Source organism: Petaurus breviceps, unplaced genomic scaffold, assembly GCF_028583685.1.
Source record: "Petaurus breviceps papuanus isolate PSGF00001 unplaced genomic scaffold, PetGlider_PUasm1.0 78, whole genome shotgun sequence".
In the NCBI taxonomy this organism is placed as follows: Eukaryota; Metazoa; Chordata; class Mammalia; order Diprotodontia; family Petauridae; genus Petaurus; species Petaurus breviceps.
In genome coordinates this window covers 3,523,975-3,540,645 of record NW_027186502.1, presented here as the reverse complement: position 1 = coordinate 3,540,645, position 16,671 = coordinate 3,523,975, and the positions used below count along the sequence as shown (strand labels likewise).

The 16,671-nt window shown below is 39.3% G+C and overlaps 1 protein-coding gene across 1 annotated transcript in view; it reads left to right on the top strand.

Moving 5' to 3' along the window:
• Positions 1 to 16,671, top strand: part of ARHGDIB (Rho GDP dissociation inhibitor beta) — a 32,473-nt gene that overhangs the window by 14,196 nt on the left and 1,606 nt on the right. The window contains exons 2-5 of the mRNA XM_069106123.1: positions 1,617 to 1,803; positions 2,726 to 2,809; positions 6,437 to 6,513; positions 16,032 to 16,095. Of these exons, the coding sequence (XP_068962224.1) occupies positions 1,623 to 1,803; positions 2,726 to 2,809; positions 6,437 to 6,513; positions 16,032 to 16,095 (406 nt within the window). The 5' untranslated portion in view covers positions 1,617 to 1,622. The remainder of the gene's footprint in view (positions 1 to 1,616; positions 1,804 to 2,725; positions 2,810 to 6,436; positions 6,514 to 16,031; positions 16,096 to 16,671) is intronic.

Here is a 16,671-nt window from a genome sequence, read left to right as displayed (position 1 = left end):
CTTGTTAAATTTCATTTTCTGTGATTTAACTGTTTAAGACCTTTATTTCTACTAAATCTGAAAAGCAAAACTCTTGCACTCTAAAATGATTCTCAAGCTAAGGCAAGAGTTGCCACAGGAATAAGCCACATGCTTCCTGTACAGGAAACAGACCTGTGCACTGCAATGAGAACTGTTTTCTGAGTTATGAAACACAGATATTTTATTGTCCTTGTAATCAAACTGAAAAGGAATATGTAGGAGGAGGAGGAGACTTTTTAAAATTCTTCTGTAAAAAGGTCCTTCTTCAAGTCTGAGGTTTGGCTTAATTTCCAAATTGTTTCCCTCACTTTGTTTCTGGTTTCTTAGAAACCAAAAGTCATGTAGTGATTCTCAATGATTCAACTCAACAAATCTCCTAGCTATATCTATCTCCTTTTATAAATCATGACTACCTCGGCCTGGTTCAGGTTCTCATTCCCCTTGCCATGATCTGACAAATAGAGCCATAGAGTCATAAATAGAAGTATAGAGATTTTAGAGGCTGTCGAGTCCAAATCCTTCATTTTATAGATAAGGAAATGGAGACCAACAGGTTAAGCAACTTGCCCAGCATCCCATAAGTAGTAAGTGTCTGAGGCCAGATTCAAACTTGGGCCTTCTTGACTCCAGTGCTAACACTCTTGCCACTGCACCACCAAACTACCATCCCTAGGTTTGCTTACATAGGATAAGCTGTACAGATATTTAAGTTAATAATATTTTACCCTATAGGTAGTTGTTGCTATTCAGTCATTTTTCAGTCATGTCTGACTCTTGGTGACCTCATTTATGGTTTTCTTGGCAAAGATGCTAGAATTGTTTGCCATTTCCTTCTCTAGCTCATTTTACAGATGAGGAAACTGAGGCAAATGGGGTTAAGTGATTTGCCCTGGGTCACTCAGCTAGGAAGTGTCTGAGGTCAGGTTTGAACTCGGGACGATGAGGCTTCCTGACTCCAGGCCTACCATTCTATCCACTGCACCACCTAGCTGCCCACACCCTATAGATTAGTCATCTCTAAACTATCACATTCTTTTCTCTCCCCCCAATACTCCTCCCAGCTTCATGAGTCCCCACCTGTTGCCTTTAGAATAAAGTTCAAATTATTCTATTTGGCATTGAACACCATTCACAATTCCACATCATACACTCTATATTTGAACCAAATAAGCCTGCTTTCTGTCCTCTCTAGTCTCCCATCTTTGCCCAGACTGTTACCCATGCTTAGAATACTCTTATTTCCTCACCTCCTCATCTTGTCTTTATTAGCTTTCTTTAAGGCTTAGTTAAGGCCCTTCCTGACCATTCCACTTGTTATTGTTCTTTGCTCCCCACCCCCCATGAAACCACTTTGTATTTATTTTGCATATATTTCCATTAATTTGTTTACATGTTGTTCCTCTCCACTCCCACCCCTACAATAGAATGTAAGCTCCTTGAGGGCAGAGTCAAATAATTTGTGTAGAACTTAGTACATATTAAATTCCTGTTGAATTGAACTGGATTCTCTTTTTGAATCAGGGCAGGAGCTTGGCTCATAGCAGAGCACAGATCCTTCACATCTACTGACTTTTTTCCTCCTCTGTGTGAGGTAGATCACAATGACAGAAAAGGAACCCGAGCCGCACCTGGAGGAGGAGGAGGAGGAGGATCTGGATGGCAAGCTTAATTACAAGCCCCCACCCCAGAAGTCTCTGAAGGAACTTCAGGAGATGGACAAAGATGATGAAAGTCTTGCCAAGTACAAGAAAACTCTGCTAGGGGATGGGCCTGTGGTAGCAGGTATGTAGTGGGGCTCTTTGGGGGGGGGGGGTTTATTGCTATCACCACGATCAACTGATACACAGAGGTGCTTATGGACGCACCCCTAGGAAAGGGCCCTACACTGAATATGTGGTAGAGGGGTCATAATGTGATCAGTCTTTTTTTAGGTACAAATAACTAGGTAGCACATAGAATGGAAAGTATCCTGGAGTCACACTTGGAAATACAACTTTCTTTTTCTCCCTTTTTCCCCAACCTCTCATCTTCCTCTCCTCTTTCCCTCTTCATCTTTCTCCATCTTTTTCTTTTCTTTCTCTCACCCTCAAAATCCAGGTAGACCCTCTCTTCATAACCCAAACACAGTATACTTGATGAAGTGTTCTTCATGGCCTTTTCCTCCTACTTCCCATTCCATTCAAACTGTCCTGCCAGGTAGCTACTTCCCTGAACATGACTTTCCATCTCTAGCCTCCATCATTTTGCACATAGAGTCTTCTGTGCCTGGAGTGAACTCACTCATTTCCACCTCATGGAACCCTGAGCTTCCTTCAAAGCTCAGCATGGCTGCCATACGGGGCAAGCTATTGGAACTTTCTCCCTCTTTAAATGACTATGCCTTACTTTTTTTATACTTTGTAATTATTTATTTTTATGTTATATCTTCACCCACTTTAAATTAGGGACTGTTTCATTTTTATCATTTCCACTGCCTTCAATACCCAGTATAGTATAGTAAGCATTTAATGTTTGCTGAATTGAACTGTTTTCACAGAAAAAATATTCTGTCTCCTTTTCTGTGGCTCTTTTGTCTTTCTCTGTGTGTGTCTCTGTCTCTGTCTTTCTGCCTCTCTCTGTCTCTCTCACACACATATGCATACACACACATCTCCCATCTCTGTGCCTTTATCAATTACTTAATATTCTTTTTTGGATTCTGCAGATCCAACTGCTCCCAATGTAGTAGTCACTCGACTCACCCTAGTCTGTGACACTGCCCCAGGACCAATCACTATGGACCTTACTGGTAAGTGAATACATTTACCTTCTTCCAATGGACTTTTTGAGAGTCTGGGGAGGTGGTTGGGGAAGATCTTTACACAAAAAGCAAACTATCAGTAGATTTTCTGTAGCAAAGAAGCCAGTGAAGTAGCTTTGTGATACATAAAGGTTGTTAGGAATAAATGAGCAATTTATCATCCACAGATGCACAGTGTCACACCAAATTCAAGAAAGACTTCTATGATGATTTGCTTCTGTCTATTTAAATAAATTGGTAGGATTGGCATAGTAAAACCATTTGTACCTTCCTGTTGCCTTCATTCTATTATTCCCAGAAAAATGAGAATAGCATTTATTTTCACGTAGCAAGGCTGCTTATGGAAAAATGTAGACAATTCAGCTTTTACTTGAGCATTCCCTCTGGGAATGTTGTCTTTATTAAGAATAAAACTTAGGAAAACTTAAGGAAAGCAATGTATTTGAATAAGTCCACATAGGACAGTCCTAATACATCCTACATGTATCCCGATAGGAGTAATGATATGATTTCTGGTGTGAGAAAACCTACGGCCTCCCCAGTAACTCGCCATTTCTTTAATAATGGCCCAAAGTCAACTATACTAGATTCACTCCTTTAACTTTAGGCTTCAGGGCTTGGAAAGATGGCGTTTGCTTTGTTCTAGTGCTGTTAGGATAAGACACAAAAAATCCTAAACCTAGCCCATTATTATTTCATTTTACTCCTTCTCCCACCTTCCTGCTCTCTCTTCCAGTTGAATTGTCCTTGTGACTGTTCCCTAAATGGGCCATTCTAATCTTCTACCTCCATATCTTTGCACAAATGGTCCATAGCTTCCCTTCATGCCTGTCTTATATACACCTTGGAGGGTTTCTTGAAAGCACATCAGGTTGTTCCTATTTCTCCCAGTTATTACTACTCTCACCCCCTTGAAATTAATCTTAATATATGTCTAATTTATTTACCATGCTTTATTCTTCCTCCTGGAGACTGCAAGCTCATTGGGGGAAGGGACTGTTTTGTTCTTGGCTTTGTATTTCCACAAACTAGCACAGTTCCCTGTACATTGCTGTTGTTCAGGCATGTCTGACTCTTCATGACCCCATTTGGGGTTTTCTTGGCAAAGATACTGGAGTGGTTTGCCATTTCCTTCCTCATTTTACAGATGAGGAAACTGAGGCAAACAGTTAAGTGACTTGTGCAGGGTCACAGAGCTGGTAAATGTCTGAGGCTAGATTTGAACTCAGGTCTTCCTGACTTTAGGACTGCCTCTATCCACTAATCACCTAGCTGCCTGTTTATATAGTAGATGCTAAATCATTTTTTGTTTAATTGAATTGAACTGAACTGAATATATTAGAGCTAGAAGACTTTAGAGGTCAAGTCCAAACTTGGAATGAAATTAAGAGTACTTTCCATTTAAGATTATCAGTCTAAGGCTGTGAATGAGTTCAAGGTCTTTTTCTGAGTCTTAAGCTTTTTTGTTTGTTTGTTTTTAAGAAGGGGAGGTTGAGAGCATGAGGACACTTTGCATGCCTAAGGGAGGTGCAGGAAAGTTATAGAACCAAGAAGAGCAGAGGCACAGAAAACAAACTTTGCAATACTTCACAGTTTTACCTGGTGCCTATAGTGAGGCCGTGTCTGAGCCTCAAATCTAGTCAGACTCTTACGAGAAAGACAAACAGATAATTCTAGAAGAGAAGGCTTGGTGGAGGTGGAGGGGCAGAGCTGCGAAGATTCACACTTTACCATAAAAGGACTTTTTGTCACAGTGAGGAAATAAGAAATTGAGCAGATACACTTCCTGTTCAACTGAAACCAGCCGAGCAAGGCACAATACTGCAAACTCAACTACCCCAAAATGTTGTGTGTCTCTCCCAGAAAGAAACTCTCTCTCTTACTAGGACTGTAACCAACCTCTTCCTGTATGAAATATTCTTAGCTGTTAGCAGGTGCAGCTTTCACTTCACAAAATAAGGTCAGTCGAGAACAGAATGAAGTTAAGGAAAAAACATACCTAGAAATGCATAATCCAGCTCACATGGTAGGTTTTATTCATAAAACCTACCATGTGGTCCAGATTCACACGGCAGAGAACAATCAATAGTTTGTCATTTCTCTGTTTAAACAAAAAAAAAAAAAGAAATAGTATTTTTCTTTTCCTAGCAAGTTGCAGCTTGATATATTAGTGACCAATAATAACAAGTTATGCCACATTTGCATTTTGCGAATCTTTGAAATCCACAAATCTTCTAGAGTCTATCTCCTTTCCAAATTCTCTTCCTCACACCTGCAAGATTAATAATTCCAAAAGCACAGGATTAACCATACCAATCCCCTGCTCAAGCTTCAATGGCTCTTTATTGCTTTTAGGATAAACTATAAAGTCCTGAATTTTGAATGCAAAATATGACTCCAACCAATCTTTCTGTAATGATTCACTTCACTTTCTTTCACACACCCCACGTGCCACCCACACCGACCTACTTACTATTACCTATAAATGATGCTCAATCTCCCATCTCCTTAACTTTGCACAGGCAGGCCCCAATGCTTGAAATGTTCTCCCTCCTCACTTTCTTCTCTTGGAATACCTGACTCACTTTAAGTCTCAGCTAAGGTGAAATCTTTCCTTGGTCCAAAACCTTAGTGGCTCCTTGCAAAAAAACAGTTTAAGTGTTGTCTTCTTTCTTATTTCAAAGTTTTTGTATGTATTTAGCATATTGTGTCTGTTGTATATGTGTGTGTATTATATATGTGTGTATCTATTCAGTATCTGTATATACATATGTGTGTATATATTATATATGCATAAAAGTTATAGATGCATATATTATATATGAATCCTGATTACTTCCTAGAGAAATAATGTAGTAAGAAAAGTTCTAAGGGTGGAACCAGGAGAGAACTGGAATTGACTTCTGCTTTTGACCCTTACTAGCTATGTGACCATGGAGTCATCACTTCTTGCCTCTGAGCACTGGTTTCCTTATATCTAAAATGGAGATAGTAATAACAGCTATGTCAAGGGGGTATTATTGTGAGATAAAGTCAATGAATCATATAAGTCAACAAGCATTGATTAAGCACCATTTATTATATAAGTTCTGGGAGCACAAAGAAAGGTAAAAAACTAGTCCTTGCTTTCAAGGAGCTCATGTTCTAGCTGGGGAGATAATAGACAAACATCTGTATACAAAGAGGATATATACAGGATAAATTGGAGATAATCATAGAGGGGGGACTAATATTAAGCAGGAATGGAGAAGACTTATTGTGAAAGATGGGATTTTAGCTGAGACTGGAAGGAAAGGAGGGAAGCCAGGAGGTAGAAATAAGGAGGGAGAGAATGCTAAAAATGGAGAATTGTCAGTGAAAAATGATTGAGTTAGGTGATAGAGTGTCTTGTTCAAGGAACAAAAAGATGAAGTATGTAAAGTGTATTGCAAACTTTAAAGCTCTATCAGTGTTAACTATATTATTATACATGGATGACACATTTGTTCTTTTTTGGGCCTCAGTTTTCTCATCTGTAAAAAGAGGTAGTAAGGATAGATGAGTTCTGAGGTCTTTTCCTTTCTAAATTATGTAACTCTATGATTATAAATTATCATTTTGAATCTACCTCCACAGGGGATCTTGAAGCTCTCAAGAAAAAGGTCTTTGTGCTAAAGGAAGGAGCTGAATATAGAGTCAAAATTAATTTCAAAGTAAGTTGAGTTGAGATGTTGGTATGTATGATGTATAAATTATTTAAGGGTCTCTATATCTTGCCCTGCCCTGCCCTGCTTCTGTCTGGAATGCCCTCTCCCACCTCACCTCAGACACCTCTGCATATAGAAATTGAACCCATCAAGGGTTGTAGAAAGTCAGGTACACCATCAGGGATGTGCAGACGCCAACTATAACTGACTTATAGGAGTAATCTTTGAATTTAACCTTTAAGAGTAATCTTTAGGCCAGGTAGTGCAGTGAGTAAGAGCACCGACCCCAGAGTTGGGAAACCTGGGATCGGTTCCAGACTCAGATACTTAACAACCACAAAAAATAACTGGCTGTGTAACCTTGAGCAAGTTACTTAATCCTGACTGCTTAAAAAAAAAGAGTAATCTTTAAATAATGAAGCCTAAACTTAAAAGTGTGCTGTACACAATTTTTTCCCTAAAGAGATTATTATTAAACATTTATCAGCACACCACTGACTAATACACTATTGGTAGAGTTGTGAATTGGTTCGAACATTCCAGAAAGCAATTGACAATTAATGTCAAGGGAGAAAAATGACAAAAAATGATCCCATCTTTTGATCTATGGGTGCTTTTGCCAGGGATATAAATCAAGAGGATAAAAGGTAGGCAGAAAGGTCCCATATACACCAAAATATCTATAACACTTTTCATAGTAACAAAGAATTAGAAGAAAAGAAGGTATTGCCAAATGGACAGTGGCTAAACAAATTGTTTTGCATGAATGTAATTGTATAATACTGTGTTTTAAGAAACAATGGCTATCAAGAATGCAGAGAAGAGTGGAAAGATTTGCATGAAATGATGCCAGGTAATGTAAGCTGCACCAGGAAAACAATAAAAATAATGACTGCAGCAATGTAAATGGAAACAACAACAAGAAACCCACAACTTAATGCTATATAATTATACTGATTAAGTTTACCCCTAAAAAAGAGAGGAGAAAATGAATCTTCATCCTTTCTTTGCTGATCTGGGGGACAGCAAAAGTAGAACATTGTAAATACTGTCAGGCTCTGTTGTTGTGTTGGTTAATTTTCCCAAACTGCTATTTTCCCCTTCTATCTTTTGTTCTTTGTTATAAGGAGTAAGCCTTGGGGTTCTAGAGTTTCATACTTGGAAACAAAGGTGATATGAAAACAACAGGCATAATAATATAACATAATAGGAACGTGATGATGATGATGACAAAACGAATTTTGCCCATCCTTCAAGGAATAGCGCAAATGTTCCCCTCATCTAAAAAGGCTTTACTGATTCTCCACCAGAGATGACCCCTGACTTGTCTGAGGCCCTGTGGACGATGATTTGCATCACTAATGTGGCACTTATCACATACTTCCCACCTTCAGTTTGTACACCTGTAACTTGGAGAAGAGTACTTTGTACTTACTTCTGTATGTGTTGCATACTCCCAGACTATGACCTCCCTGAAGGCAGGAACTGTTTCATTTTTTTTGTTTGATTTTCATTCTTAACATCTAGCACATGGCTGGCACATGGTAGGAGTTTAATAATACAAGTTGAATTGAAGCTAACTAAAAATATCATGCAAAATATTTCCAAGAGGGCATACTGATAATTGAGAGCATCAGCAAATCAGTAGGAGCTGGTACCTGAGCTATAGAGACTCTGAGAGGGAAGTTATGAGATTGGGCATTCTAGATTGGAGGGGGCTGCCAGTGCAAGGACATTCCGTTTCCAGTGGAAGATGGATAGTCACATATGGAAATAGCTAGCAAATCAATTTGACTGGATCAGAAATAAGATAGGTGGGATCCAGAATGTGGAGGGCTTTTATATTTTATGCTAAAGGCATCAGGTAGCCACTGAAGATTTTTGAGCAGAGGGGTAACATGGATCTTTGAATCATAGTCTTACACTGAAGAGGAAACTAAAGGCCAGAGAGGCAATGTGATTTGTCCAATGTCATACAGGTAGTAAATAGAAGAAGCAGGTCCTCTGATTCCAAATCCAGCGTACTTTTCATTATACTGACCTGCCTCCAAGATCTATATTTAAGAAATATCATTTTAACAGCTGTGGAGGAAAGGGTCAGTTGAAGAGAGGAGAAAGACTGAGGGGCAGGGAGACCAATTAGGAGGTTCTTAAAATAGTTCAGGAAAGAGGTCTGAACTAGGAAAGAGGTTGTGTAAGTGGAGAGAAGGGGGTGCATTCAAGAGATGTAGAAATAATAAGCACTGAGAACTAGTAGCAAGGGGAGGGGGGTGAGAGGGATGGAAAAGTCAAGGATAATTCCAAGATTATGCACCAAGATTATCCATTATTCTCAAAAGTATGGTTGATCTATCATTATTTGGGGAACTTGAATAGTAATCAGTCAGTGCAGATAATACATGCTTCTATCAACAACTATTTCCTCTAGTGAGAATAATTGAAAGACTGAATTGAAGCAGTGTGATCCCATGGAAAATGCTAGATAATGGGATTAATTTAGGACCTAGTGTGGTACAATGCAAAATGCTGGATTTGAAGTCAGAAGACCTAGGTTTGAATCTTAACTCTGTTACTTAGTAGTTGGGTGATCTTGAGAAAGTCACATCATCTCTGTTCCTCAATTTCCTCATCTGTAAAATCAGGGGACTGGACTACACAGCCCCTAAGGTCCTTCCTGACTCTGAGTCTATCATGTAACATTGAACATTTGTCCGTTGAGGTTTCAGATATCTGATCAATGAAATCTAAATCACCAAACTCTCAAAAGCACATAAATTGAAATAACGTGGTTGAGGAGATTGTGACAAAGGAGATCTAAACAACTAAATTGTGATGAATCTCTTGGGTGTGGCTCCCAGGAATGGCTAGTATGTTCTGTATGGGAGTGTGGTCTAGAAAGGAAGGAAGAAACAAGCAGAAAGAACAAATCAGTGAGAGCTTTGTCCCCGCCTACAGAGGTTCTGTCATCTAGACTGAATCCCCTCAGGAGGCCCACTTAGGGCCACAGAGGGAGAACCAAGACATAAGTAAAATTTTGAAATTAGTGGATTTTTTTGTTTTTGTTTTGGAGCACTACAGTTCTTTTTTTCTACAATATCTCTTTGAACCTATCATGTTCTGATGTCTTATATTATAGAAATCACCTTTCCTTATCCAAATTAAAATGGGCCTAATTTGAGCTCAGCCCTTCCAGCCCTCTCTTTACCTAGCTGCTTCAAAGCAAAGTTGCAGAGCAGATGCTGATATGAATGGAGAGGAATTCTTCCCCAGGAGCTCCCTATACTCATGAAATCACAGGTCTAGCCCAAAGGAAAAAAAAAAAAGCAGTTAGCTAGCTGATCTGATAAAGCACAGAATGGGTGATGAATGGAGTAAAGGCATCATTCCTACCAGGAGTATTAGCATTTTTAAAAGAGACAATGGCCTTAACCTACAAAACAAATCTCTAATGAGAAATTTCAGGGCACTAGCCTAGTAAGTGAACCCAGTACTCATAAGGCTAATAAGCTGACCCAGTAGGTTCTCAATGAGTAATTTTGAATGGATTTTTAAAAGAAGATACTTTGGGGGAATGGGATAAAGAGAAGAAAGCTAAAATCAAAAAAGCACTTAGGTCCTCTTTAGTAAGATCTGGCCCTGGGTAGAGATCAATAATAACAATGATTTTAAAAATGGTTTAGATCTTGCTATGGATACTTTGTACAAACAGAACTGTATTGACTCCAATTACCTCCTTTTGGGTATAACCCTAGTAGCTTTATAGCTTTTTTGTTCCGCAGTATTGTTTTCTAAATAGTATTGTTTTCTAAAATTATTTTACTGATAGATGCTTATTAAAATTTTAACTTAATCGATCAATAAGTATTTATTAAGTGTTGGTTATTTCAGGCACTGTGCTAAGTGCTTGGGAAACCAAGAAAGGTAAAACCATGGCCCTTCATTTTAAGGAACTCCAATTCTAGTGGGGAAGACAACATGGAAAGAAGTAGGTACAGGTAAGATTTACACAGAAAAGATGGGCAGTGAAGTCCTTAGCAGCTGAGAGGACAGGCAGAAGGTGAGCCTGAAGTTTTGAAGGAAGCCAGGAAAACTTAAGAAACAGAGATGAAGAGGGAGGTCATCACAGGCGTGGGAAACAGCCAAAGGCCTGGAGATGGGAGATGGTGTATGGGGTTTGAGAAGCACAAAGGCCAGGGTCACTGGATCATAGAAGTGAGAAAAGTGTCAAAAGACTGGAAATTTAGAAAGGGGCCAGGTAATGAAAAAGTTTTCATAATTTACTGGCTGGTTTTCACTGAAAAGCTGAATGAAAGTGCCAAATTTAGGGGGGAAATGAGAGAGAGGGCAAAGTAAGACCTAAATCCATAAGAATTTCACCAGTGCTTTATTTACAGGGAAGGCAGACATTCCCCGTGCTCACCTTCCCTCCAGACTCAGTACTCACTTACACTAAGTGTGCAATCACTTTCTCATCCTCCCTCCCCTTTTAGGGCTGCACTCTTTGTAATTACGAACCTAACTAGTGTGAAGGGGACTTTCTAAATGACCAGTGTTAAAGCATTGAGTAAAGCAAAGATTCTTAACCTTTCGTGTTATGGACCCCTTTGGCAGTCCAGTGAAGCGTATAAGCCTCTTTAGAGAATAATGTGTTTAAATGCATAGAACAAAATACATAGGACTACAAAGAAAATCAATTATATTGAAATACAGTTATCAAAATATATTTTTTTTAAGTTCAGGGGCAGCAAGGCAGCTCAGTGAATAAAGCACATGCCCTGAAGTCAGGAGGACCTGAGTTTAAATCTGGCCTCAGACACTTATTAACTGTGTGACCCCAGGCAAGTCACTTAACCCTGATTGCTCCCCCCTCCAAAAAAAGCTTACCCTTCCATAAAAGAATCTGGACAACAAATAGAAAGATAAACATGGAGTAGGATGAATCTGGGTTCAGGTCCTGCCTCTGATACATGCTGACTGTGTGAACCTGGGCAACTCATTGAACCTGTCAATGTTCCCCAAATATCTGTCTAAGACTATAATAATAGGATCATAGATTTGGATGCTGGAGGGGTATGGGAGGCCATAGAATCCAACTCCCTCATTTTACAGATGAGGAAACTTAGGCAGACCTAGTAGTTAAGTGACTTACCCATGGTCACATAACTATTAAGTGGCTTAGGTAGGATTTGAGCTCAGCCCTTCCATCCCTCTCTTTACCTAGCTGCTTCAAAGCAAAGTTGCAGAGCAGATGCTGATATGAATGGAGAGGAGTTCTTCCCCAGGAGCTCCGTATACTTATGAAATCACAGGTCTAGCCCAAAGGAAAAAAAAAAAGCAAAAAAAAAAACCAGCTTAAAATCAGAGCCAGAGTGGACATCATCCATTTGACATGTGACAGGCTAGGCACAAAGACTAGCTCCAGAGGAGAACCAGGGCAAGAACAAGTCAGGAAGAAAACAGTCCATGTTTCTTCAGGGTCCAATGGTTTTTTTAAGAAATGACTTTTTACTGATGTCTTTCATTCTTATGTCACATTAATTTCCAAATAAATTCTTGCTCCCTTCCCACCCAGACCACCATCCTTTGTAATAAAGATTTTAAGAGAAAGGGGGGGAAAGCAGTTCAATAAAAATAAACAATATGTCTGTCACCTGTGCCTTACAATATTTGAAATATTCCATATGCCTATAATCTCTTCCCTCTTCAATAAAAGGAAGAAAGCATCCTAGACAAAAATATGAAGTTCAGAACTGTGGTTGGCTTGGGGAAAACATTATACGTTGCTTTGGACATGAGGCTGAGATGACTATTGGACATCCAGCCTGAAAAGTCTAAAGAGTAGTTGGTGATGTGAAATGACAGTTCAGGAGAGAGGCCAGGCCTGGACATTATCTTGCATTGGGTGTATCTGCACAGAGATAAGTAAATATATGGGAGCTCACCATGAGAGGTCACTTAGTGAGAGAGTATAGAAATCTTGTTTCTGGTTCTTTGTATCAGCTTTAGCTCAGAGGGATCCGCCCCACACAGAGACCCCAGCTCTGGGTTCAAGTGTCCTGGGGGAAGCTTAAATCCCACCAATGTAAACTTTTCCTGCACTCTTTAGCACATTGCTCCCATCCTAGAAGCACAGAAAATGTCTCCACAACAGTTGTACCCCATTTTGGGGTTTTTCTTGGTAAAGGTACTAGAGTAGTCTGCCATTTCTTTCTCTAGCTCCTTTTGGAGCTGGATGAGGAAACTTAGGCAAACAGGGTAAAGTGACTCACCCAGGATCACACAGCTAGGAAGTGTCTAAGGCTGGATTTGAGCCCATGAAGGTGAGTCTTCCAGACTCTAGGCCCAGCACACTATCCAACTGTAGCATCTAACTGCCCACATCTAGAGTATCTCCTGAAAGGGATTACTGGGATCCTTCCTAGCAAAGAGTATTGAATGTACATAGTAGATATCAGGTGCAGTATAGCTAATAAATTCCTTCACCAAAAGAGAGATGCTTAAAACATAAAGATTCACAAGTGATCATTAGATATTTAAAATGTGAAACAGTAACCTACACAGTTATTATGCACTTCCTACAGGTAAATACAATTTTGTAAGACAGCTCAACAGATAATTCACATCCATCTCCAATCTGCGTTGTTGTGGAGCAGCTCACATATCCAAATCTTCTCCCAAACCAGCTTCTGAATTGTGTTTCCTTAGTCTTTTCATTGCAGCCTCCTCTGGCCATGGCCAAATTCCCCTCCAAGAAAGACACACTTTCAGAAATACCTCTCACTCACCTCTCAAATTCACAAAGTAACTATTGAAGCTAGAAATGTATACTTCTTTTTAAAAATATATATTTATTTATTTATTTGAAAAGGTATTTAATATCTTTCTTTCCCATTCCCTTTCAATTAAGCAATAAAAAAGAAAAATAAAAACCTCATTACAAACGTGTAACTCAGCCAGGGTCCACTAGATGGTGCATGGATAGAATGCTGAGCCTGAAGTCAGGAAAACTCATCTTCCTGAGTTCAAATGTGGCTTCAGACTCTTACTAGCTGTGTGACCCTTGGCAAGTCACTTTTAATCCCTTTGCTTCAGTCTCCCTATCTGTAAAAGGAGCTGGAGAAGGAAATGGCAAACAACTTCAGTGTCCTTGCCAAGAAAACCCCAAATGGGGTCACTAAGAGTCAGAGATGACTGAAAGGACTAAACAACAATAACTCAGCAAAACAAATTCCCACATTGATTATGACCCAAAATGTATGTCTCATTTTGTATTCTAAATTTATCACCTCTCTGGCCGGAGATGGGGGGCATTTTTCACATTCAGTCCTCTACAATTGCAGTTTATCATTGTATTGATCAGAATCCTAAAGTTTTTCAAAGTTGTTTTTCTTATAATGTTGTCGTTGTATAAATTGTCTTCTTAGTTCTTCTCACTTTGCTCCCTATCAGTTTGTAAAGGTCTTTCCAGTCTCCTCTGAAATTTTCCATTTTGTCATTTCTTATTTTACAATAATATTTCATTATCATTATGCGTAGCTACACATGTACAACCTATATTGAATTGCTTATCTTCCCAGGAAGGGTGGGTGATGAGGGAGGAAGGGAAAGAATCTAGGATTCAAAGTTTTAAAATCAAATGCTTAAATATATATATGTATTTTTACATGCACTGGGAAATAAGATATACAGACAATAGGGTATAGAGATCCATCTTGCCCTACTGGGAAGTTGGAGGGGGCATGGGAGAGGATATATGAGAGAGCAGATTCGGGGAGGAGGTATACAGTGGGATCGCTGTTTTGAGGTGGTGGGTAGGGGAAAGATGGGGAGAAAATTTGTAACCCAAAATCTTGTGGAAATGAATGATGTAAACTAAAAATAAACATAAAATTTAATTTAAAATAATATTTCATTATCATCATATACCATAATTTGTTGAGCCATTCCCCAATACATGAGTACCCACTTGGTTTTCAATTTGGGACCACTATGGAAAACCTGCTATAAATGTTTATTTAAATATATATATATGGGTTACTATGGAGTATATATATATATGTATGTATACACACACACACACACACACACACACACACACACACATATATATATATACGTGGTTCCTTTTCCTCTTTATTTGATCTTTAGGCCCATTTAAGGGGGCAGACCATCCAGAGAGATGGTCCCACTTCCAAAAGAATACTGAGATACAGAAGAAAGAAGCATGGAAGTAAATAGGTTTGACTGGGGGGAGCTTACTCATGAGGCCCATCCTGGACAGCTACAGACAATGGCAGATCTTCTCACCACCCCCAGGCCAGGCCAGAGATTATATAGAAACAGAACAAAGAAGGCACAGTGCCAGGGATGGCCCAGGGTCACACACACATCTTCCCATGGGATAGAACTGCTTTTTGCTGTTTGTGTTAACCATGATATTTGAGGTCATGCTCCCACACTCTTGCTCCTGATGTACAACCTGGTAGTGGTATAGATAAGTCAAAGGTCATCCACAGTTTAGGAAGTTTTTGGACATAGTTACGAGTGGTTTGCCAGAATGGCTAACACATTTCATAGCTCCACCATCAGTGTAAACTTGTTTTCCCTCAATCTTTCCGACACCGATCATTTTCCTTTTTTGTAATCTGTCTGTGTGATTGTTTATACCAATGGTTATACGAAGTAGTACTTTAATTTCCATTTCTTTAGTTATTAATGATTTAGACTCTTTTATCGTTGTTGATAGATTGGATTTTTTCCTTGGAAAACTGCCTGTTTCTAATCTTTGGATTATTTATCTGTTGGAAAATGGCTTTAGTTTTATAAATCTGAATCAGTTCTTCATACATATTGGATATAAGACCTTTATAAGGGAAATTTGCTATATTTTTTTTAACTGTCTGTTGGAAATATCCATCTCAGGATCACTGTTCAGTGATCTAGGCTTAAGGGAAGAAACACAAAACAGATGAGTCATCTAGGGACTTGTGTCTCATAATTACCTATTCTTATTGCCATACGCATGCAGTGACCTTTGCTGGGACAGGGGAGAGGTAATGGGGGAAAGAAGGTGGGAACGAAGAAAGTCACCACCCCCACCCCTCATAGTCCAGAGGAAAGCTTTGTCCCAAAGTGACTGGCTTAAAAAAAGACTGGACTCCAGCACCTTATGAGCTCGTACATGTCCTTTAGGAAGGGATCAGAGCATATGTCTCTTCCCACAGAACCAAAGCACATGAGTCCATCTCCATGAGACATACTTAGTATTGAATATATGGGAATATTTTGGTGTAATATAGTGTCTGACAAGCTCAAAGGGGTGGAGGCAGCACTTAGGTTTTGTATCCTCTGCCCCTCAATCTCCATCTTCCACTATTTCAATTCACTTTAGTCTAAAGCTCAATCCCTTTCATCCTAAAACATTGAAGAGAAAAGTCTCAGCTGCACAAAACTAAGGGGGAAGAGAATGGAATCTGTAAGACCACCCTCTGTGTAACTTACTTGGGATCACTTCCTTTTTGTAGGTGAACAAGGATATTGTGTCAGGGCTGAAGTACGTGCAGCATACCTACAGGACTGGGGCTAAAGGTAAGAGATCCCCCTCTTTTCCAATTTCCTATCAATATGTAAACATAATCTAGGGAAAAGAATGCTGGGCTAGTTTCTTCTTAATTATTAATACTTAGGTCAATCATTAGACTTCTCTGGACCTCAGCTGCTTAACCTATGATCTAAAATTATCGGGAAGAGAATGTAAGTGTAAGAGGTGGGACGTGAACCCAGATATCTCCAACTTTAAATCTAGTCTGCTTTCCCGCATTACCTCTGTGAAGAGAAGGAAAAATGAGTGAATGCATGTGAAAGCATTTGAAAAATAAAAAGCCTTTTCCACGCACAAGGGGGCAATATGATTATTACATGAATCAGGTCTACATCAAAGCTAGAACACTTAAGAATATCAAGAGATTCTCTGGAGAATTTGGAAAACAAAGGAAATCAATGATTATTCAAGTCCTAAAGGAGATGTGTTTTGTCGTGAATAATCTGAATTGACTACCTTCGGTACCTAGACTCTCCCAAAAATAAATGAACAAATGAATAAATGGATGGATGGATGGATGGATGGATGGATGGATGGATGGATGGATGGATGGATGGATGGAT